Source organism: Camelus dromedarius, chromosome 14, assembly GCF_036321535.1.
Source record: "Camelus dromedarius isolate mCamDro1 chromosome 14, mCamDro1.pat, whole genome shotgun sequence".
Lineage (NCBI taxonomy): Eukaryota > Metazoa > Chordata > Mammalia > Artiodactyla > Camelidae > Camelus > Camelus dromedarius.
Genome location: NC_087449.1, coordinates 13216903 through 13241768, shown reverse-complemented (window position 1 = coordinate 13241768; position 24866 = coordinate 13216903). Strand labels below are relative to the sequence as shown.

At 42.3% G+C, this 24866-nt stretch overlaps 1 protein-coding gene and 1 non-coding gene across 4 annotated transcripts in view; both read left to right on the top strand.

Annotated features, from left to right (window-relative positions):
• Positions 1-24866, top strand: part of AK5 (adenylate kinase 5) — a 213569-nt gene that overhangs the window by 131663 nt on the left and 57040 nt on the right. For all 3 annotated transcript variants that reach the window (XM_031465421.2, XM_010989052.3, XM_031465420.2), the window contains exons 9-10: positions 21006-21048; positions 23123-23167. In XM_031465421.2, coding sequence (XP_031321281.1) covers positions 21006-21048; positions 23123-23167 — 88 coding nt within the window. The remainder of the gene's footprint in view (positions 1-21005; positions 21049-23122; positions 23168-24866) is intronic.
• TRNAV-GAC (transfer RNA valine (anticodon GAC)) lies at positions 7105-7176 on the top strand. The gene has a single exon. It is a non-coding gene; the product is annotated as a tRNA-Val (tRNA).

Genomic DNA, 24866 nt, shown 5'->3' with positions numbered 1-24866 from the left:
CAGCCATTCCTCAGGGATGCTTAACATAAAGTGATTTCTGTACTGGGTAGAAAAATTATATGCCTCCTAAAGTCCTTTCCTTCTCTGAGTCTGTTTAAGTAAAGGCCAAAGTGTGTGTGTGTATGTGTGTGTGTGTGTGTGTGTGTGTGTGTAACATCAGCTCCCACCATCATTATCTCAGAAATATCTAAATTCACCCCCACTATCCTGCTTCAGTACCTAAAATCCCATCATATGGAATCCAAAGGGGTTGGGGGTGATACTGTGTCACTAGAGGGTCTCTCTCAGTTTTTCATCATTAGCTTATGTGATTGAACCAGATGTGGCTAACTGCAGCTAAGTAAAACCTCCATCATCTTAGAACATTGTTAATTGCACATTCCTTTTCAGGTTTAAATTCAGACCAGCAGAAGTTACTGTATTATGAAATATCAAAAATCACAGAAGCTTTATTTTAAAAGGTAACCCTATTAGGAGGAGTAGAAACATATAAAGTCATTGTTGGCCATTGACCCTGAAGCATGAATGAGTTCTTTGTCTCTAAGTAGAAGAGGTGGTGTACAGGGGTGCACAGTGGGTAAAACCACGGGCTGGGGTGCCGAGTGCCTGAGTCTGAGCCCGGTTTTGCTAATTACTACTCATGTGACCTCAAACTCCTCTACGCCAAAGTTTCCTCACTTGCAAAATGGGGTTTTGTGAAGACTAAATGAGATAATATACACAATACATTTACAACAATAGTAATAGCCAAAATGTATCAAGTGCCAACCCCCGAATCATTATTCAGTTATCCTAACAGCCCTACCTCCAGCCCCAAGGTTCAGTTGAGACTTAAGAGATATTAATGACTTTCCCCACGTTGCACACTCCGCTCTCTCCAGCACCAGAGCCTGAGGTCCTAGCCTCCACTACCTCCTCACTGAGGAGGCTGCTTTCTAGCCTTGCATTTATGAGGGATTTTTAGCGCAAGAACCTGGAAGAAGAGTAGTAACAATAATCACTAAAACTTCTCAAGTGCTTATTATGTTTCAGGCACTATTCAGAGCATATTATGTGCATGAAGCCTTGTCACAATCTTTATTTTTTATTGAAGTGCAGTTGATGTACAATATTATATAAGTTACAGGTAGACAATAACGTGATTCACAATTTTTAAAGGTTATACTCCATTTATAGTTATTATAAAATAGTGGTTGCATTCCCCATGTTGTACAATATATCCTTGTAACATATTTCATACCTAATAGCTTGTACCTTTTTCTCTCCCACCCCTAGGTTGCCCCTCCGTGCCCTCCCCACTGGTAACCACTAGTTTGTTCTCTATATTTGTGGGTCTGCTTTTTTGTTGTTGTTATATTCACTAGTTTGTTGTATTTTTAAAGTTTTTTTAATGGCGGTACTGGGGATTGAACCCAGGGCCTCACCCATGCTAAGCACACATTTTTTACCATGGAGGGTGCCATCCCCCCATCCCCTCTTGTATTTTTTTAGATTCCACATATAAGTGATGTCATACAGTGTTTATTGTTCTCTGACTTATTTCACTCAGCATTATACCCTTCCAAGTCCATCCATATTGCTGCAATGGCAAAATTTCATTCTTTTTATGACTGAGTAGTATTCCACATCTTTATCCATTCATCTGTTGATGTGAGCACTTAGGTTTCTTCCATACCTAAGCCGTGCCACAATCTTATGACTTTTTTTTTTTAACCACTTTACAGATGTAGAACTAAAGCCCAGAAAGGCTAAGTAACATGGCAAACACTCAAAACCAAACAGTCTGACATCACTGAGACTAAGTTTTAGCCACCACACTATGGTTCCACTTCAGGATGGCCCTTGGTCTAGCTGAGGACTTTGGAAAACCAGGAAATGACGTTCAGTTCCAAGATGCAAAGGAAGAAAGGGTGTTGGGGTGAGGAGGGCAGCTGAGCCCATTTACCTCTTTGATTAATTTGCTAGGACTTCCCATGAGGTCAAGAAGGGAGTGGGCCCAGAGAGGAACAGATGGGATGGACTTTGGAGGCACGCCACATGGTCGTGGGGAGGCGCCTTTGTTTGCTTGTCTTGTCTTTGGTTTGGATGACTCATGAAGAACACACTTGGTTCTAAACAGTAAATGAGCAACACCCTTTTAAAACCACTTTGCCTTTCAATTAATCTTGTCTAGAGGAAACTGGCAGAGAACGCAATCTAAAACTTGGAGTTTTTTTTACTGTATATTCATAACCTTGAAAAAAACTCAGAGTCAACAGCTTTTATTAAGTGCCTATCCTGCGCCAAGAGCTCTAATGATCTGGCTTAACCCTCACCACAGACCCGGGAGGAAAGCATCGTTATCCCCAAGGTCACACAACTAATGATGTGTTCACTCCAAGTGCATCTCTTTCCACTAAGCCATGCTGCTGCCCCAGAATCTATAATAACGACCCCTAGAAAAACCTCACTTCACACACACACACACACACACAAACTAGCTTGTATTTTATCCTAGTATTTGCAATCATAGGAGTTAATTTCACAGGCTTGTAAAATGAGCAAGCCATCTAAACAGAAGTCTAAGGTTGTTAAAAAATGTCAAGTCAGCGATTGCTTCTCCTTCGATGCTTAATATGCTTCCATTTCCTTGTGTTTTCTTAAACTTACCAACTTTTTTCTTATTTATAAAAGCAAAACTACCTGCCAGGGAAAGTTTGGAAAGTTACAGTGAATATAAAAAAGGAAATTAACATTAACATTTTTGAGTATTTCATTGATTAATAGATACTTAATAAAGTTTTAATCAAAAATTTTCATTTAATAATACAGACTTTCCCATGTTACTAAATAACTTTTGTAAACACATTTTTAATGACAGTATAAAATAAAATTCTATAAGACTGTATTTATTTTCATCATTGCCCACTGCAGGGCACTTATTTTTCGTCTTTTCACTGTTATAAACAATGTGCCCTGGCATGTCATTGCACATTAGCTCTGCCCAAATCTCTGATTATTATTCTAGGAGAGATTACTAATACCAGGATTTCAGGGTCAAAGGATATTAAGGGTACTATTACAATTTTCCTCTTCTTTTTAGTCAGATATACTTCAGTAATAAAGCAAGCATTGTTGATGGGGGACAAGAGGATTCTAAAGAGAAAAAAAATTATTGGTGAGGCTGTTTATCTAATTTTTTTGAAGTAAGAGCTGTCGAACTGGGTCCAGTTTAGTCCCACATGACTTAGGATGCAGAGCATACACTAAATACTAAACTACCTGCAGTCCATTGACCAATAAGCCAGTCTTCCCAGATGCCAGCCAGCCTCGTGGCCAGGCTCAGGGAAGCCTCTAGGACACACAGTAAATCCCTTCCCAAGCTTGTCCTTGCAGACAAGTTAGGTTCACATCAGTCTTGTGTTTCGTAAGCAGCATCTGCGTTTCTTTGCGCCTGGCTGTCTGCTTGTGCTTCATGCCCTTCTTCCTTTCTCTAGAAAAATGCCCTAGTTCTCGTCATTTCGAAACACACAGGCTTTCTTAAATACTTACAGCTAGTTCCCAGAACATCTCCATTAATCTTCTTGTGTTTCATTTGACCTCTCTTTTATCAGTGGAGGAAAATGTGTTCTTACAGGCATGAAAGAAATTTGTAGAAGCGAAACTAAGAAACAAAAGTAAATCGATTCTGTAAGATATATAGGACAGACCAAAAGCTATAGAGAATGATTATAACAAACACTATTTACCCACTGAACAGCTTAGGAATGAAACATTGCACATAATTGAAACCCTCTGTGGCCCCCAATCACATTCCCCTTTCTCTTTCCGGGGGTGTCTACTGATCTGAATTCAATGTTTACCAGTCCCACGTCTGTCTTTATATTTCTGCTCTCTATGCAGCTGGGTCACTAGAATGTAGGTTTCAGGAAAGCAGGCACTTTGCTTTCTTTGCTGCTGTATCACCATTATCTAGCACAGCCACTGGCACAGGTTAGGTATTCAATAAATATTTATTGTATGTAAAATAGACTGTGTTGTTTGCAAGCAACGTAGGGTGTTTTTTTCATGTTTCCAGCCCTGTAAAAATTGCCCCATATTGTGCATATCCTTCTCAATCTATGCAGATGATGTAACTCTGCGTCACTCGTTTTTACTGCCATGTAACATCCCAGTGTAAGACCAAAACACAATTTAGTTACCCGTTCTTCTAATAATGAGCATTTAGGTTGTTTCTGATTCTTGATTTTGTAAATTTGGTGCAGTGAACTTCCTGGCACTTTCTTATTCAACTGTGTAAGGATTTCTCTATAACAGACAGCAGGGGAGAACATGGAAAAGGGCTGGCCCTTGCCTCTGATAAACCTCTTCCTCTTCCAGATCTTTCCTGGGGTGAACAGGAAGTTGGGAGGTCAGCACGCTCCTCTGGACATCAGCTTCCTCGCAAGTGATGTGGGGCCAGTCAGTCTTTCCGTGGGTTTGGGCATCTTCAACTTTAGCACACATTTCTAAGTTGCTCTCACTAAACTTATCCTTTTAAATATTTAAATGTAATAAGTATATGCCAAAAATAATTAGACTCATGCAATTCTATCACTTTCTGCAATTCTACCAGTAAAAAACTGTGTAAGCCCGGTAAGGCTACACCTGAAATACACATTTCACTCTAAATTAGAAACATTTTTAGGAACAATGGTCCAGTAGTTAGGTAAGGTGTGTAGACTGCTTCCATGTAACATTTCTGTATTTTTCTAAATCAGGGCCTCTCTCCCTGTAGAAAATGGAGAGTTCTCAGTCATGGTATGGGGAGCCCCTTCTTTCTCTCCTCCAGGGTCTTACTACAGTCTGAGAAGATTTACCTGGTCTAAGAAGTTTGAGGAAGGGGCTTCTGGTCTTCAGCTCTTTATGGTCAACCTGAGATGCCTACTGTTCAAGCCTAGGTGATCCACTCAAAAGTGGACTGCCCCCCTCACAGCATGCATGCTAGTGGGACCATCTGGACCACAGGGGCAGCTGAGAGCTCAGCCATCCACCTGCCAACCCGACTACTGTTCTTGGCATTTCCTGGGACTGTTGGCATGGGAGTGGGGTCAGATCTCCTCCATTCACAAACTGCCAGTCCCTTCCATGCTGGGATATTCCCACTCCCCTGGCTGGGGAAGGCAGTCTTGGTCTATTCCCCTCCCCTCAGTTCTCACTCTCACCACACTCTTTCTTGGACAGTATTACTCCTAAAGCATAGCATTCTCTTATATATATTTGTTTTTGTAATGAACCAATAGCAGAAAATAAGACACGGTTACTTCTTCATCACATGTCTGACTAGCTTTATTTCTAGGGATTTCTAATCATCTTGATTTTCATCAGCTTTTAATTACTCTGAGAATTAAATAGCACAGCAGGAAATTAATATGTATTGACAAGGAAAAAAATCATTGTCAGGCACAGTCAGGTTGCATAGATAACACCTCTTTCTACCTGCAGCTCTTCACTATGGAAAGTGAAGCCAGGCAAAACTAGGTTTTAAAAGCTCTGCAGCTGATTCTAATGTGCATCTGGGGTGAGACCCATTGCCACTGGCTAAGAAGGCTGATAGCTGAAAGGGATAAGAGCATGTTTATCTTAAGTTTCTTGAACTAGGAAATAGTTGCTTAAATATATGGGGCTTTTGAATCAATAAAATTTTAATTTTTAATTAAATTCTAATTTTAAAAAATTTAATGTATCCTACTTTAAAGAAATAAAGCTTACACTCTTATCAAGTCCAGTGTGAGTACCAAGTAGAAAACACTGACATACAGAGAAATCTGTGAAGGCTCTAAATCTTAGGGTCTTAAAACAAGCAGAGTGATCACTTCCGGCTTCGGGTACATCTAATATCTGAAAGATAGGACACAGTTCTAGATCTTGCCCAAGAATTTAAATTTCACTAATGAAAGAGTCATCAAGGCAGAAAAAAAGAACATTTTCAAACACAGGGACGGAGTCTGGTGGATGCTGATAAACTGACTCAGACCTTATGGAACAGGTCACCATACACACACAGTAAGCAAAGGGGTAAATAAGAGGTTATGTTGTTCCTAGCTTCATTGCAAAACGTGGATCAAATGAAGAGCATTAAAATAATAGTAAATGTCACAGGAAACATACAAAGCAAGACAAAGAAAGAATGGATGTTTGCTTGGAGACCCACTCCTCCTTCCTTTAAACAGGGATTTGTTACCAAACTCAGATTAGAGCATAAATGTGTTTGCTCACATACATGAGCCTCATTGAAAATGAAAAAAAGCATAATATCCATTCTCTTGTGGAAGTTAATTTGCGAATCCTACCATTCTACATTTCAAGTTGTTTTAAAATGATCCAGAGGGTCAATCAAAATGTTCTAGGAGCACTGTTTGAAGAACAGAAAGTTTTCTTTATAGAAGGACAAACGGTGGTCTTTGGAAAGCATTTCTGACTTTCTACTTTTTAAGAATACTTCCTGTCTTTCCTTTCCAAACTCTTATCCTATCAAAAAGTTGTAGAGAAGAGAGCAGATGGTGTATATTATCCACATTATTAACTTTAGCACTGCAGCTTCCACACAAGAAGGTGAACAGGCCAAGGAACGCTTCACTGCCTAGATCTGGGGTAACTTGGTCTGGCGCGTTGTAGGTACTTAGCAAATATTTGTTGACTAACAAGATGGATAGATGGATGAGTATTATATGTGAGTCCTGAATTTTTTGCTTATTTTTTTACTTGAATAATACATATTCATTTTATAGAAATTATTGAATGTAGATATTTAAAAGGAGAACACCTGTAACCAAGCACCCAAGTGTAAACCACTTAATGTAAACATTTTAATTTTTATAATAGATTTTTGTATGTACACAACCGTTTCTATAAAAATGGGGTCACAGTATTTCTACTCTTTAGTTGCCTATTTATTCACATAATACTATGTTGTAAATCTCTTTCAATATTAATCGATGTGCTTCCTCACTATGTTTGAGTAGTTGCATAAAACACAATAGTTTGGGAATCTTGTAGGTCTCTATGCCTTAAAATAATAAAACTGGGTTTGCTGACAATATTCTTGAGATAGGCTAAGAATATTATTATTAATATCTTGGGGTGGGGAGTATAGCTCAGTGGTAGAGTGAGTGCTTGACGTGCATGAGATCCTGGGTTCAATTCCCAGTGCCTCCCTTAAGGAGGAAGAATATATGTACATAGGTGTGTGTGTGTGTGTGTCTATATATTTAAAAAAAAAAAAAAACTTGTACCCTGCTTTATGGCAGAAAAGTAATTTGTATCAATTCTGTGTAAACTAGAACTTCTACCATGCTTCAATTTATCTGAAAATTTGCTCTCTTGACTACTTTGTGTTCCTGCTGCCTTATTTGCATCCTAGCATCAAATCCTTTTTTTATGGCTTGCAAAGAATTCAGATCCTAATGGATAATCCTGTGGGGTTATAATAAATACGGATTAGTTAGGTGTGAATTAATGAACCATTTCCAAAAAATTATAGGAGGGTGTTGGAGGGAGGACCTTCTTTTTCTCTCCTAATATTTGGGGGGACCCACTAACTAGCACCCTTTCTCCCTGTCTGACTTCTGAACAATTGAGAAGTCCCCAAAACACTCCCTGTCTCCTCTGGAGAGGAGTAAGTAGGCAGAGCTCAGCAGAGTTAGTCTGGTAATAAGTTAGGCTCACATTGACTTAATGCTTTATGGTTTTTGTACAGCATCCCATCTGAGTCAAGAAAATGTTGATGTGTTGATTCAACAACTACATTTTGAACACCTACTACATGGCAGGCCCGATGACGGATTCTGGGGTTACAAAACCTAATTAAGATTTTCTTAGTCCTTACCTTCAAAGATCTCAGTCTTGTGGGAAAGACAATCATGTTACAAAAGCATATCCTCATTATGTAAGTATCTTAGCTAAGATTTTTTTGGTTGCAAGTCACAAAAATCTGTTTAAATTAGCTTCAGCAAAAAAAAAAAAAAAAAAAAAAAAAAAGTAAACTTATTATAAAGCTTTGGGGACCTGTCACAAATCCAAAGAAAATGCACCTGAGCATTAGGAACAATGCTAAAGTAGGTGCCGAAAGGCCGTTAAGAATTTCCCTCCATTGTATGCAGTTCCTTCTTTTTCTCTCTTTGCAGACCTCTTTACATAGCGGTCTACCAACTGGTCCAGCCAACACTGAGGCCAGTCGTCTCAGTCTAAATTCCTCAGGAAGGATGGTAATTGTCCAAACTTGGTTCAGGTGCACTCTTGATCCAGTCACCTGTGGTCAGGATAACATTTTAGGGGCAGGATGCGCACAGAGTCCAATAGATGCACATTCTGTTGAGAAACTATGGAAACGCTGTGAGTCAACGAGGAGAGAGCCACTTACTCTGGCTTCTATGTTCAAGGCACTGTGGAAGGTGAATGACATACGCAACTAATTCTAATGTAGGACGGAGTGTGATGTGGTGTGCACTTTCACAGAGATGCAGCCTGCACTGGAGCACCTGGGAGAAGGAGATCCATCCCAACGGGAGGGAGGAGAGAGGTTCTTGAGTTCAGTCTTAAAATGGGTCTTCCAACGAGAGGGGTTGTAGGTAGCTAGACAGAGCATTCTAGGGAAAGGCAATAGGCTGAAGACAGAGGCTGGAAACAGCAGTGCGCACAGAGGAACAGCCAGGAGGGCATGTGGGGCAGACAGAGGCATGGACGAGCCTGGGGGGGTGTTGTTGACTGGCTGGCTGGTCTGACTCCTGCTGAAATTTCCAAGCCCTCTCTCCCCAGGACACATTTTTCTCATTCATGAAAGCGAAGTGCTGCCACTTCAGGGTCCCGTGGAGAGAATACAGATATCAGGCCAGGGGAGAAAAAGCAACCGCTCAAGATTCCCTTTTTGAAAAGCTCACTGCCACTTACAGTAGATGAAAACTGTGTCTCTGCAATTCATCGAAGGCAGTGAGTAGTCTGTTCATGAGTTGCTGTGGCAACTGCTCAATTAAGTGGGAAAAAAAAATGAAGAAACATGCACTGTGGTGGTTCTTGAGCTGAACATTCTTTTTTTTAAAAGAAGGAAAGAAAGAAGGCAGTGTGTTTGGTGAGTTATTCTCCCTAGGCTGACCTAAGACTTTGAACTTCACTTTGCATTTCCAGCAGCGTGTCCTGTTCATCCCTCCCCACCAAGCCAGGTGCTAGGCTGCCGTCATCGTGGTTGGGAACACAAGCTCCAGATTTCGTCTTGGAACATCCTGTGGGAATGTTTGCCTACATCCGGCTTCCACCAAAGGACGCTTGGATAGATTCTGATTTTTAAGGTAGTGGAGTGGAGCCCATATGGAAAGAGCAGATGTGAAGAGTAGGTGGGTCTAGCACTGGATTTGACCCCAGGTTTAGCTTCGCACCTTAGACAGGGAATGTGGCTTTTGGAAGACATTAAAAAATAACTCCTGCCTTGATAGCCTAAGAAACAGAGGCTATAATAATAACACCCGAGATTTGTATGATGATTTACTATTTACAAAACTTTCAGTCGGCGTCGTATTTCCTCTCAGCCACCACCCTCCGGGGTGGACATGGTTCTTTCGGCTTTAGACAGGACGCCTCCAATCCATGATTCAGGGAATGAGCTTTAGGAAAACACAGAACTGATCACGTCACTTCCCAGCTTCCAGGCCTCCATGCCTTCCTGCCCTTTGCTCCTGGAGCAAAACCTGAGTCCTCACCGTGGCCTGGAGGCCCTGCCGGAGGCCTCAGCGCCCCAGCCTCCCTCGTGCCCTCCCGGCTCTGTGCCCAAGCCGGCCTCCCTCAGCTCCTCTGGGGTGCGGGCTGCACCTCCTTCGGGCCTTTGCAGCAGCTGAGGGCTCTTCCTGGGACAGACTTGTCTTTCCCCGCCCACCCTCCCCTTCCTTCCCCACTTGGTCAACTTAGAGTCCACTCCCTGACCCCAGTGCACACCAGGGCTCCTGTTTTAATTTTCCTAACACCCTGTGTTTGATATAATCCATATTTAATACACATTTTCTTATATGATTACCTAATTAATGTGTCTCCCCAACTAGGCACGCAGCTCCTGAGCACAGTGACCATGTGTGTTCGCTGGCCCAGGCCAGCGCCCGGGAGAGCAGGCCTCGGTGTTGAATGTCGGCCTCAGTGACGTGACCGAGAGCACCCAGCAGTTTGGACTCAAACCCAGTCCCTAGGAATCCAGGGCCTTTCCTAGCATTGCACACTGCATGGCAGGACTTAGGGAAAAACCCATTGTGTAAGCTACTGCACAAATATGAGGCACTGAAATCTAGAGAAAGTTCAGTGGGTTCTGTGGGACCAGATTAACTCAGATGTGGACGTGTGTGGACATATCACGAACAGTAACTCCTGGAATCTGTGCTGGTGTCCTCCTGCGTAGAAAAGAACGTCAGGGCTCCTCGTTTGTCCATTCTTAGAGAAAAGCTCACTGGGTCTTTGTACCTGATCCTCTGGTTCTCACGTGCAGAGGTGTGACACTGACATTTGCGTCACCCCTACCCCCAGGCCTCAGTTTCCCTTCTTGTAAAGGGGGGGGGTCCTGAGTCCTCCCGTGCAGACTTCCTTGAACCTATCCACGCATTGAGTATCCCTCTTTCCAGCCTGCAGTCTCTTGTGCACAGAGCTCGGTAGCGGGTGGACTCAGACCGGGGGCAACACTTGGGAAGGAGGAGGCTGACAACTTATAAGTGTTTCTGGGAAGCTAATGTTCAAAAGTAAACATTGCTTTCAGCATAAAATAATTATTGTATGGATCACCCAGTTCTCATATAGTAATTTCTTTTTTTAATTGAGATGTGACTGACACATATTATGCTCGTGTTAGGTGTATAACATAATGATTCCATATCTGTGTATCTTGCAAAATGATCCACACAATAAGTCTAGTTAACATCCACCACCACACAGTTACAAATATTTTTTCTCATGATGGGAACGTTTAAGAACTACTCCCATGGTAACTTTCACATATGCAATACAGTACAGTGCTAACTATAGTCACCATGCTGTACATCCCAGGACTTACTTACCTCATAACTGGGAGTTTGTGCTTTTTAACTGGAGGTTTATCACATCACCCATTTCATATGGTAACTTCTTACCTGATTTTTTCTTTTCTAAAATAGATACCAATGTGTCAGGTCCATGGCACCATCTCCTCCATTTTTAGCCCCCTTTAGGGCTTTTACTTCTTTCATTTTAGTACATATGCAGTAAAGACATGAAGAGGCAATGATGAGAAGGACTGATTCCAGCCTTTAAAGCATCCTCATTGTCCTTTAAAGTTCCATGTCTTGCAACTTCAGGGGAAGGAGACCATTCTGAGCTCACAAGATGTGTCCAAGCAGACAAGTCCTGCCCCTCTCCCAAGGCGGAGCGGGGTCACCGCAAGTAGCACACTGTGCACCCTGGCTTCCTCTTCATCTGATTCTCAAAACAGTGTCATTGTGTAAGTAGGGAAGGAATGGTGGTTCCTATATTGTGAATCAGGATGGGAGGCAGAGAGCAGCAGCGGAAGCGGGGCTTAAATACTGGGACTGGGTCAGATCTGGGCTGGAGGCCTGGCCTGGGGCCGTGTAGGGACGGCAGGCACGGGATTGTAAGTACAGTGCGTGTTTACCCAGAACAGCTGAGGGCAGGAGGTGGTGGAGGGAGTGCCGTCTGACGGACACCACGATAGTGGCATTTGCAAAAGCTGTAAAACTCTCGTTTGCTTTTTCCTCCCATAGTTTCTTCATTTTCTATTCTGAGTATTTGATGGGGAAAAAAAGTTGATCGAACTGCAACTCAAGGCAGACCACTGCTAGTCCATGCAGTGCCTTTGTGAGAATTAGAAAAAGCCTCCCTTACTAGACACACACATTCTTGGGGGTGCACGGGTTGGTGAGTGGATTCGGCCCCCAGCCAAGAATATTTGCGCAGTGCACAACTATGGAACCGTACATGGCAACCCTGTCTCACAGGCAGGCTACCTTGCATTTGCAGCCACAGAGAGAGGGCTGCCTTCTCTCAGCAGGAGACATTCAGCCCTTCGTTTTGAATGTCCCAGCTTTTAAGGGTTAACTCCTCTTGTAGGCTTATCAGCTGAGCCTCCTTTATTTCTCTTTGGCAGTCGTTTCTCTTTTCTGTACAGCATTCTGTATGAGGGACTTTGAGCAACAGAAAAGAGCAGTCCGGCTTCCTGGACTCCTGCATCTGTTTGCTTTTTGGTGGTGAGCTGGATGTGTGCTTTTCCAGTAAGATGTCATCGTGTCTTTTAAGTGTTCCCCAAATACTCTTTGTCAAAGGTTTTTCAAAAGATAATCAAATCTTTCTCTTTTCCTCCTGTGGAACTTTGTACAAAACAAAGAGACAATATAAAGTACAACATATTCCAGGAGGCACACAGCTGGGTCACTCTAGAATCCAACCTGTTAACTCTGCTCTGCATTGTCTTGGGTAAATTATAACAGAGAGCCCAAAGAGACAGGGCAGAGTCCTTGGATTGGAAGATTTCCAAATATTGTTTCAAAATAATAGGTGCTGTGTATCAGTGATCTGCTGCTGTGAAGCTGCCCAGAACTTAAAACAACATCTCCTTATTATTTCTCTTGAGACACCAGGGTTGGCTGAGCAGATCCACTGATCAAGGCTGGGCTCAGCTGGGCTCACTCACACATCCACAGTGTGAAGGTCACATTTATGTGTTAATTTGGCTGGGCTATATAGTTCCCAGTTATGTAATCAAACACCCATCTAGGCCTTACCGTGAAGGTACTTTGTAGATATGGTTAACATCTGCAATCGGTAGACGTAGATACAGTAACGTGTACAATCGGACTTGATGTAAAAGAGATTATCTTTTTTTAATTGAGACATAATTGGCATATTGTGTTAGTTTTAGGTATACAACATAATTTGATATGTGTATATATTGCAAAATGATCACCACAATAAGTCTAGTTATCAACACACATAATTACAATGTTTTTTCTTGTGATACCTTTTAAAATCTACTCTCTTAGCATCTGTCAAAGATACAATACAGGCGGAGGGTATAGCTCAAGTGGTAGAGCACATGCTTAACATGCATGAGGTCCTGGGTTCAATCCCCAGCGCCTCCTCTAAAAATAAATAAACCTGATTACCTCCCCCACCTCCTGCCAAAATAAAAAATAATTAAATAATATGATAATAAATAGATAAAATATTAAAAAGAAACCTTTAATTTTTTTAATAAATTTTAATTTAAATTTAATTAAAATTTTAAATAAAAATTTTTTAAATAAATAAAAGATACAATATGGTATTATTAACTATAGTCACCATGCTGTACATTATATCCCTAGGGCTTATGTATCTTAGAACTGGAAGTTAGTACCTGTTAGCCATCTTCACCCATTTTGCCCACCACTGCCCTCACCTCTGGCAACCACCATTCTGTTCTCTGTATCCATGTTGTCACAAATGGCAAGATTTCCTTCTTTTTATGACTAAATAATATTCTATTGTGTATATATATATATATACCACATTTTCTTTATATAGTCATCTGTTGATGGGCATTTAGATTGCTTCCATGTCTTAGCTACTGTGAATAACACTGCATTAAACATGGGAGGACAGATATCTTTCTGGGATAGTATTTTCATTTCCTCTGTATAAAAACTCAGAAATGGAATTGCTGGATCATATGATAATTCTATTTTTAATTTTTTGAGGAACCTCCATACTGTCTTCTATAGTGGCTACACCAGTTTACATGCCCACAGATAGTGAGATTATCCTTGATAATATGGGTGGGCCTCATCCAATCAGTTGAAAGGCCTTAAGAGCAAAACTGAGGTTTCCAGAAGGAAGAGAAAATTCTGTCTATGGTCTCCCGTGTCACCTTCTGCCCTGGAGTTTCCAGCCTGCCAACCTGTCCTGTAGATTTCAGACTTGCCTAACCAGTTCCCACAACTGGGTAAGCCAGTTCCTTGTAGCAAATCTCTGATGGAAGAAAGATTCATTAGATCCTGCTGGTTCTGTTCCTTTGACAGAACTCTTAACTGGTCAGCTGCCTGGTCAGCCAGGGCCTGCCTGGGCCAGGATAGCCTCTCTGGATGAGTGGAACTCTGCTCCACGTGGTCGCTCATCCTCAAGCAGCCTCGCTCTGACTTGTCCTCATGGCAGGGGCGGGGGCCAAGGCAGAAGGTGGAAGCCTGCAAAGTTCTTGAAGCCTCAGGAATGGCACACCAGCACCTCTGCCTTATTCTGTCAGCTGAAGCAAGTCACAAGACTGGCCTGGCTTCAAGGGTGCGGAAAAATACTCACCTCTGGGTGAGAGGATCTGCCAAGCGACGTTGCAAGGGATGGAAATGCAGGGAAGAGTGAAAAATGTGAGGTCACAGTTGCCACTAACCTACCACAGACAGTTTGATACGATGATGCAGAAGTGGACAGACATCAGAACTATTTCTAACCATCAATATGCCTTTTCTCTCTTTTTAAGGCAGTAAAGTTCAGAGCCTTCATCATCTCACTTATAAATGGAGGATAGTAAAGTCTGCCTTGTGGTGTCAGCATAGAATAATGAGGTATCTGTGAAACAGTACGCTGTCTGCTGCTGTGCCTGGCAGGAGCTCAACAAATACTTTTCTTTGATAGAAACACTTGAACACCTACTGAAATGCAAGAAAAGAGAAGGCAAAATATATCTGAGGCACAGGACTGGGCATTTTTTAAGTGTTTTTGTAGAGTTAGCGTGCATGGGTAAGATCAATGGATAAAGGAGATGTGGCACATACACGCAATGAAGTATTATTCAGCCATCAAAGAGAAGAAAATCTTGCCATTGGCAACCAGGATGGACTTGAGGACATTGTGCTAGGTGAAATAAGCCAGACAGAGAAAGACAGATACTGTATGATCTTATTATATACAGAATCAAAAAACAAACAAATTCATAGGTACAGAGAACAGTCTGGCGGTTGCCACAGGAGGGAGGTAAGATCAAAAGGTTCAAACTTCCAGTTATAAGGTAAATGTCATGGGGACATAGTGTCCAGCATGGAGACTATACTTAATGATACTGTATTGCACATTTGAAAGTTGCTAAGAGAGTAAATCTTAAAAATTCTCCTCACTACAAATGAGCCTCATCTGGTACACATGGAGCCAAGACCAAAGTGTTTCCTCCGTGGTCTCTGGGCAGTGAGTTGAGTTGGACATATTTTTGAGATGATGAGAACAAGAACTTATAGGAAAACATCAGGGAAAAACTTTTCTTTAAAATTCCTTATTAGAGACATCAACATTTCAATTTATACAGAAAAGAAGAAAAACAGCATTCCTCCTAGAGAACTGGGTCTGTAAACCACTACTTAAAGCAGTTCATGTTGAGAACCTGCAATTTAATAAGATGGGGGAAAGGCTAGCCTAGCATCCCCTATATTTTTTTCCTCCCTGTTTACCCAATTATACAAGTACTTCCACAGCAAGCAGACCTCTAATTGCGTAGTCTTCGGTGAAAGAGAAATGGAACTTGCTGTAAAATAAATTCTTGGGTGTAACTAAATTACATACCACTCCCCCTACTTTTTTTTTTTCAAATTGCCCATTACTTTAAGTGAAAACATGCTTTAGAAAAGAACTGTAAACACTCAAAACATTTCTCAAGGACCTGTTTCCCTTCTCCCTGCTGATAAAATGTAGCTGTGTTTCCATTTTCCAATATTCCCTTCTGAAGATCCGAGGAATTTCAAAACTTCACTTACAGGTTTACCAGTAAAACTTGAGTTTCATTTTCAAGTCATGTGATAAGCATGCACCACCTTCAGCCCCTCTTTTAGCAAACAAATCCATCGTCATCTCTAGTCACATGTCATCACGAGCGGTCCCTGCCCTCGAGTGGTGAAGTCACTTGCGACAACACCGTCATCCTGCACGTCCCACGTGGACGGGTCATTACGCTCCTTCTGGGGCAGCAGCAGAGGCGTTAGAACACGGGCTTGGGCACCAGGAAACCCCGCTGGCTGGGGCATCGTGCACGCGTCGTGTAAGCTTTCTGAGCCTGAGTTTCCCCACCTGAAAAATGGGAAATAGCAAACTTGCTTACCTCCTACTGCTTTCCGGAGATCACACATAGTGAAAACACCCTAAATGCTACCTAAATAGCAGTTCCAATAACCATTTAAAAAGCTGTTTATGTGAGGTGTTTTTGTTTTTAACTGACATAAAGAAAAAGAAGCAAAAAATTTCATTTTCGGGTTACAAAATTGGGAATGCTACTATTTCAGTTGTCTTTTTTAATTACTATTTTTTCCTATTAAGATTCTGGTTCTCAGTGAAGATAAGCCCTTCCGAGAACCACAGGACATTCTGTCCCTCACCTCCTCCTTACTTCCCTGCTGTTGCTTCTTGTAATCAGAGATGGGGTCGTTAGACCAAAATCCTCACACGCTAGCATTTCATGGTTCATGGTTCTCCCAGAATCTGGATTATCTGCTTAGTACTCGCTGAGGTAAGAAAAAATTAGAAAAGACTGCTCCTCTCATTGTCTCAGAAACTAGAAATCTCTTCAAAACCCTCTTTTTTTTTTTTTTTTTTGAAGTTGGTATCTGTGCTCAGTGCCAGGGACAGAAAATAGTCTTTTCTTTGCAGCGTTTGTGAATTTATTAATCTTTGCCATGACATTCTGTTGTTAGGTAAAGCCTCTTTCTCATAATTCCACTTGAAGCTATACGCATTTTAACATCATGAAACACGCACACTGTCTAATACAAACAGGAACTAGGAAAGCACTCCAAAAATGACCTACTGCTGCGCTCTCCTTCCCAGGAGAGCTTTTGTTTTGTGGTCCCCAAAAGAGTTTTTAAAAATCAACACTGCCTACTCAAGGAGGAGCCGTAGGAGTATCTGCCTGCATGACCCCCACCTCCAACAGCAGTAAGAGGATGCTGACGGGGCAACGTAGGTTGTCCTCCGCCCAGCTCCGGGCGGTGGAAGCTCCGGCACCTCCCCATCTAGTGGCACCACAGAACCTTAGTTACATCATTCTTTATCCGCAGGGCTGCAGTGACGATGCAGTGAGGTCCTATATGCAGAAATGCTGTAAAGCATTATTTAAGGGTCAGCTTCCTATTATGATGTGATTTGCTTGTGAAAATACCACTGGTCCCGTGCCCAGGAGCACACGCTATGCTGCAAGCACAGTTGGAGAACGAACATAATTCCTTGTGACTGGTGAACCCTCTGTGAAGCTATGTTCTATTTTGATCTCGCCCACCAAAAATTCAATAATTCAAGGAAGTGGGAGTAACAAAACATCGATATCTCAAGGTGATAATAGGAGCTCTGATCCAAAAAGAAAACACAAATGCGCACCAATGAGCTGCTCTTCTTACAGAGAACACCAGAATCCAGCCTTGCAAAGGCAGTTTCTTGCCTGCATATCCCTGCTGGGAAGTAAAGTCGAATGCAAGTTGCTTTTGCTCTCTTTGCAGCTCTGTCTTGACTGGAGAATGAGGGATGGAGACCAAAACAAATCTGTAGTCTGCATCCAGCTTCCCCATGAAGCCGTCGATCCTATCCTGAGGTTCTTAATGTGTCACTTCAGCAGGAGTCTAGATTTCTCAGCATCATATATCCAGCTGCAGGGGATGTGGCAGTCTGAGTTGGTCTGGGGGCTAGTGGTTTTGCTGCAGCCTCTCCCACCTTCGCCAGTATTAACAGCGTCGTTGCAGGTGCATCTTGGCTCCATGCTAGTGAGGCACAAATGGTGCTTACCTGTGCCAGTGTCTGTACTGTCTGTCTTTGTCAGTTTGTTCAGACTTGGTATGCTGCCTCATGCCCCCAAAGTCTGGTTCAATACTGCAGGAAGTCTTCTATGTCTCACTGAACCCACAAAGCCTAACCCCACATTCAGACTCACAGGTGACAGAGGGCTGACAGGAGGGAGCAGGAGCGAGGTGAAAGGCTGTGACCCCCAGAGGCACCCGCCGGCACCCGGGGTGGGACTTGGGAGTTGGTGAGTGGTTTCCTCCAGGAGTGCCTCCCTGAAGGCGCAGCTACAGTGTAACTGGAGATGAACACCTTGTCAGTGATTTCTCCAAAGAGCCTATATGATATTCTGCACCTTGTACATGTGACGTTCTGAAATTAATGCCTTTTATGCAGAACTTACCTAGCATTTGAAAAGAAAGGGACAAGATTTAGGGCCTCCGGGAACTGTATGGCATCTTTTCACCAAAGCCAGGAGTGTTTGCCATTTACTTGTCGTTCCGTGTGTGTGTGTGTGTGTGTGTGTGTGTGTGTGTGTGTGTGTAAGATATCAAGTAAACTTTGTCTCCAAAAGATCCACGTTGGAATCATGAAGTTTGCTGAGCATCACTGGGAAGTAACACCCTCCAGGCAAACGTCCCATTCACCTGGGCTTTCTTGTCAGTGAGCGTAATGCACCGCATTCCCGGCGGAGAGCTTCTGACAGTAGCATCTCTGCTCTGGAAACCTGTTCCCTATCAGTGCGTTCATAGAAATAAAGCTGGGGCTCATCTGAAGCATTTGGGCAAACTGAATAGAAGGCTGTGAGTAAGAGCTGTGGATAAAAACAGGTCAGACTCAAGAAGCCAAACAGGGGTCAGAGAGGCCCTTTTATAACCTGGTGCATCACTTTGTGAATTCAGATTAACCCTGATCAGACTCCAAAGGCATGATAGCCAGCTACAGGAAAGATCTGATACAGTTTAGTCTACAAGGTGGGTGTAAGCCTGATAATTCAACAATAATATTAAAAATTGAGGGAGGGGACTTCATGGTTTCCTCTTAACATTACCTGAGTATATTCAAGAGCTGTTTGACAAGCAATAAGCAGAGTCAGATTAAACAATCCTTTTTCCAACAAAGGCTACTGAGCCTCTTTCTGTGTAGCTGCATCTTAGGGCAGCATATTAGTTGTTTCAAGTAAGTCCCAGTCTCAGGTGGGCTTCCCTGGAAGCAGAGTCTGAGATGGGGAGTGCTCTTAGGAGACAGGGAGAGACGCAGGATAGGGCCGGGGTAGAAGCTGAGCAAGGATGTGGTCCCAGCTGGAGCTTAGCTTCAACTCGATCTCGAAGGGAGCACTGGGCAGCAGCTTATACCAGAGCTGCCCCAGCTTGAGGGCAGGACCAGACCAATGCTCAGCTCGGGGAGGGGTGCGCCAGCCAGGTGAGCAGCATGACCTGGCAGATCCACTTGGTAGCCAAGCTGATGGGACCAAGCCTCTAGGAGTCATGCTGCGGGGGAGGAGATGTGGTTCTCATCCCAGCCCTGACCTCACTAAGGACAGGAGGATGTAGCCTTGGGCCCCTCACAGGATCTCTCTAACCATCGATTTCCTCACCTGTAAAATGGGAGGAGGGGGGTGGGAGCATCAGATTAGATGACTCTTATCCTTTCAGCTGCAAAATGCAATGATTTCAATAAGGGAAGTAGCCGGGAGGCTCACTGAGGAACAATGAATGTTCTTTCTATTCGGGAAAGGAGTTAATGTAAATGTGTCCCCAAATGACCAATCCATTCAAAACTCTTCTCTCACCTGGAATAGCTCTGGATACACAGGCCAGTCTAAGAAGACAAACAGCAAAGTTGCCCTGAAGGCATGTGTTCTAAAAAAGGATGGTGAGGCTCTCTTTTCAAAGTGCTTTCATGGCAGTTTACCTAAAGGGAACACTCATGCAGCCAGGCTATCTCATTTAAGTGACTCCCGCATCAAAGAGCATGAGAGGCAAGAGGCTGGAGTAAAGCGTGAGCCAGAAGCTGTCCCTGCAAAACAGCACAATCTCCAGCGAGAAGAGCAGTTTGGCAAAAACCTGTCAGAATTATAGATACATTTCCTCTTTGACAGTACAGCTCCCTCTCTGGGAATGTATCCTATAGGTAGATATGCATGAAATGACATTTGTATGAGTTTATTCATTTTGCTACTTTTTCAAAAATATTCCAAGGTTGCAAACAACTCAGTGGTCCATCAATAAAGGACTAGTGATATACAATAAGAACTACGGTACCTTCCGTACAACAGAATACAGTGTAACCAAAAGCATCTGTACTGATACGGAGAGTTCTTCAGGATGTACTGATAAGTGAAAAAGCTAAGAGAAGAGCAGCTCCGTCCTAGATCATTGTGTGTATTAGAAACACATATGCACGTATGAGTTTGTTTCTTTCTGTGTACATGGTGCAGGTAATAAGATTATGTATTCATATTCAAGTGCATCCATAGAGATCTGGGAGTCAGTTTTTGTGTATCTGGAAAGATATTTTTTTAAGCCTTCTATGAGTGTTTATTCATAAGGGATGAGGGGGAGGGAAAACAGGATGGATGGCCTGAGAAATCCCACCAATGTCTTTTTGCAAAATTTCTTTCTGGATTTTTTCCCAACCACCATGGTTTTCTATAAGGAAAATGGAGCAGCTGTTGGATTAAAAAATAAAATGAAAATTTTAAAGGCAGGCACCAATCAAAGCTAGTCTTTTCGACTTCCTTTATTTCATGCTGTAGTTCGGGGGTTGGCAAACATGGCCGGTGGTTAAACAGTTGAACGGAGACCAACTGGCTCCCAGTGCTGAAAATGTTCACTCTCTGGCCCTTTACAGAAAGTTTGCCAAATCATGGAGCTGTTAGTAAAACAGCTGTGACTACACCTATCAGTGAGCTTCAAGTACTGAAGGGTTTTGTCTTCTTTAAATCAGCTTTTCTGACCACAGATAGTTACGCGGCCAGAAAAAAAGGCAGGATATTGCACAAGCTGCAAAGAGCATGAACTCCAGGGACAGACAGCCCAGGTTTAAATCTGGGCTTTGTCCCTCACTGCTATGTGACCTCAGGCAACTAGCTTCTCAAACTCAGCATGGTTTTCATCCGTAAAAGGTGGGTAATAATGGTGCCTCCTACAGAGAGTTGTTTGGAAGGTTAAGTATGTTAATGTTGGCAAGAAGTTGAGAGCAATACCTGTTGGCGTTATCATCTAATAGTTTGATTTTTCTATAAACAGGGTGATGACCAGTTAAATGTATTTGGAGAGGACACCATGGGAGGTGAGTTTCCTTTACTGATCAGACCAGAGTTGTCATTTTAGTAGCTCTGAGCTTGTCTTTTTTATTAAACACCAACTAAGAGATAAACTACCAACAGTATGTACTTTTCCCTTAGCCAGGGAACATGAATAAGACGGGCTCTTTGGCTCTCTCCCCTCTTGGTCCACGTAAAGAACCAAAGAGATGCCTTACTAAGAGATGCACTTCCTCACTGCCCAGAGAACATGACCCCCAAGATGCTCAGTGAAGACAGGATACTGTGGTAAATACGTTTGGAAAACACAACACTCAATCCCCTTTGGAAGATTCACATGTATATTCGCACAGCAGGGCTCCCACATGTCCTGCGGTAAAGAGAGCTGACTAACTGTGATTCAGCATTCTTCACATTTATTGGAACCCAGAAGTCTTTTTTCCTGCGTAGTGGTTACTATTCTGCAGTGAGCCATTGGGATGCAACATAAGAAACATCCGAATTATACTGCTTTATAGTTTTGTCATTTTAAGTTTTGTCCAAACTTTAAAATCCAAGATAATTAGCTACACATGGAACTGAAAATAGATAAACTTACATGAATTTGAGGTTGTCTAAAAAAGATAAGGTTCACAATTGCCCCAGGAAAAATACCATCTAACATTTCCACTCTGTAATAAATGTAGTTATAATTATGGTCCTTGGAAATATGTTTATATTAACTGTGAGCACATACAAGTAAGTGTATGTGCTTTCTGAATAACCCTAGCTGTAATCCTGCACTGATCCATGAGCATGAGGTGGCAGATAAAGTGTCATTTTATGATAACGGCAATAGTAGTATGTGCAAATCACGGTCACCAAATGACATCATGCTGATTCAGAGCGAAAAGGCACATAAACCTGAGCCAAGTGCAAATAATCAACTCGGTCCCAACTGGATAGGGATTGATTGATTGTCGAATAAAGTTTCCTTTTTTCCTGGTTATAAAATTAACATGCATTCATGTGAAAAAGATTTTAAGGTGGAAAATAAGAACCATCTAAAATCTCATGACCTCTAGATAATCATGGTTAACATTCTGGTATATTTTATTCCAGCGTATTTGCCTATATACCTATTTTTACATAGTTGAGAATACATGTGTATATACAGATATTATCTCCCATATTCTGTGCCTATCATTAGTATGTTCCCATGTCATTAAAAACTCTCTATAAACTTAATTTGTAGTGACCACATTATATGACTGTACCATCATTAATTTTAAAATAACAATTTTTTAAAACAGGAGTAAAATACAATCATGCTAATAATAATAATAGTAGTAATAACCACAACCACTTTCCTAGATTGCAGGTAGATTAAAAGTTGCTCAGCTTCATAAAAGGAAACTGAAAGTCTAGAGAACGTGAGATGACCATTTGGTCCCACATGTTAAGAGCTTCAATGGAGCTGCTCTTAATAGAAAGCTCCAGATAAAATAGTTTTTCACTTACCATGGGCTACTTTGTAAAAGAGATTGAAGCATCTGTTTGATATAAAAGAACAATTTTAAAAATCATCCTTTAGTGTGAAAATCAAATGTTTCCAAACCTTCAAATTCACTTCTTTCCTCTGTTTCCAGCTCTTTCTCCCTTGTCTCCTTCCCGTTCTATCCCCAACTCATTTCTTCATGCCCCATTCTCTCTCTCTCTCTCTCTCTCCCTCTCCCTCTCTCTCTCTCTCCGGTAGAGTTGGGCCTTTCACTCAGCCAATAGTGGATTCCTGCAAAAATGTAACATTGTGTGTATAAACGGACTGCCCCAGCCCTCATGGCTACCTACTACACCAAGTGACAACTGGAAATCTTTTAGGGTTCCACATCCTCTACAGAGTTTCCCACTTTGCCAAAAACTCCTGATCATTCCTTTGCCCTAAAGCAGTTGTTCCCAAAATTCAGCCCTCACTCCCCACCTTTGTGACTTTTATTTGATCTCTATGCCATCTGTACTATGTCTATTATGTATGACATCTGTAGTATATATACAATGTATTACAAAACCAAGATTTCAATACAATATTTCTTGCCAATAACTTAAATTATTCTTATTTTAAAGGTTTCACAGAAGATTTGAGAAAGTGTAAAATTATTTTCATAATCGGTGAGTAACAGCCCTCAAATTTTTTAACGTAATTGCTAATAATAACAAGTTGGTAGAGAAAAAAGACTTTTCATTTCTCAGCCTGTTTTGAAGTCTTGCCCCTTTTGTAGTCAAGATTAACACCCCCGAGGCTTCCAGCTTGTTCATTGATACAGTTTTATATCAGTTTTGGCTTTGTATCTTTCCAGCACAAAGCAGGACTCCGAGGAATGTCAAACTCCTCCTGAGTTCAGCTCTATAAAACAAAATGCGTTACAGTCTCACGGGTAGAAGGGAGCCTGTTAAAATCTAACACTTCTTCTGTTTGAACAATGACCCATTTCTCCCTAAATACGTCCGTGACCGCATATTCAAATATACCTCAGAAACCATAGCCTGCGTTCCATACAGCTAACAGCAAAAACAAGCTCATTTGCTTTATGCCCTAGGACGGTGAAACTCATTGGAAAATGAATTGTGGGACAAAATTCATTTGAACACCTGTTATATTCCAGGTTACCTCCTTGGCCAACCCCGTAGGTTGGTGGTCCTTCCCTGTTACATGGCTATTACACAGACAGGAAGACTGAGCCTCGGAAGGTTAAGGACCTCGTCGCAGAGCTAATGAGTTTGAGAGCCAAAGTTCTAGTTTTCCTTGTGGGAATAAACGGGACTAGTTGTACAGCAGTTAAAATTACACAGATTAGGACAAAATATTGTCAAAGCACCTCCCAAAACTTAGCGCTTTTCCCTCTAATCATTCAAGTCTATAGAAAAGTTAATACGGCTGCCTGTACATTTTTCAGAAATCTATCTATTTATATATAGAAATAATGGAAAAGTCCACACCTCCTCAATGAGTCTGAAAAAGAATGGTTATCAGCAGCCGAGAATTGTAATCAGATATAGCTAGAATCTCGCACCCTGAAGGCAGGATGCTTGCTTGGAAATGTCTCAGTAAATCTCCCTCATTGACAGATGAGGGAACTGAGTTGCAGAGAATTTAGGGGGTTCGATCAAGGTTGTTCAGGCAACTAGCAGAGAGGAGACCAGGGTCCAGGGCTGTGAGTCCCCACTCCAGGACTCTCCCCACTCACCCCCGAGTCATGTGGGCTGCCACCCTAGACCGCCTCCCACACTCAGTCATCCCCCAAATACTGACTGAGTATTGGACCCACGCTGGGCCACGAGCAGGGAAAGGAGAACAAATCAGATGAAAAGCCTTAGGAAGGAAACAGAGAGCTGAAACAGAGAACACCTGGGTGGAGTATTCAGGGTGAAAATGGGCACTCAGGGAAGCCTGAGGAAGTGATGTTTAAGCAGGGAGCTACAGGAAGGGATGGGTGACTGAAGGGTTAGTGGGAGGTGAGAGGAGGGCGAATTCCAGCCAAAGGGAACAGCGTGTCTTAGGCAGTGAGAATTCTGGAGGGCAGCCCGAGATCCACTTCTGAGCCCCTCGTCTCTAGCTGACCTTAGCCTTGGGAACTGGAGGGACTACAGCCACACTTTTATTTTACGTTCTTTCAGAAAGTAAAAGTCATTATGACCACTCTTTACTGAAGAGAAACTCATCGTCATAACTTCAAAGAAAGTTCCCCTTCCCACACAGACTGCAATCGGTTATCTTGGCATCTAGATAAGTTACAAACACAATAAATTACACTTTCTGTCCAGCTTTTATCTTAGGGGCCAAATTCGGGACAGGGAGACTCTTTAAAAC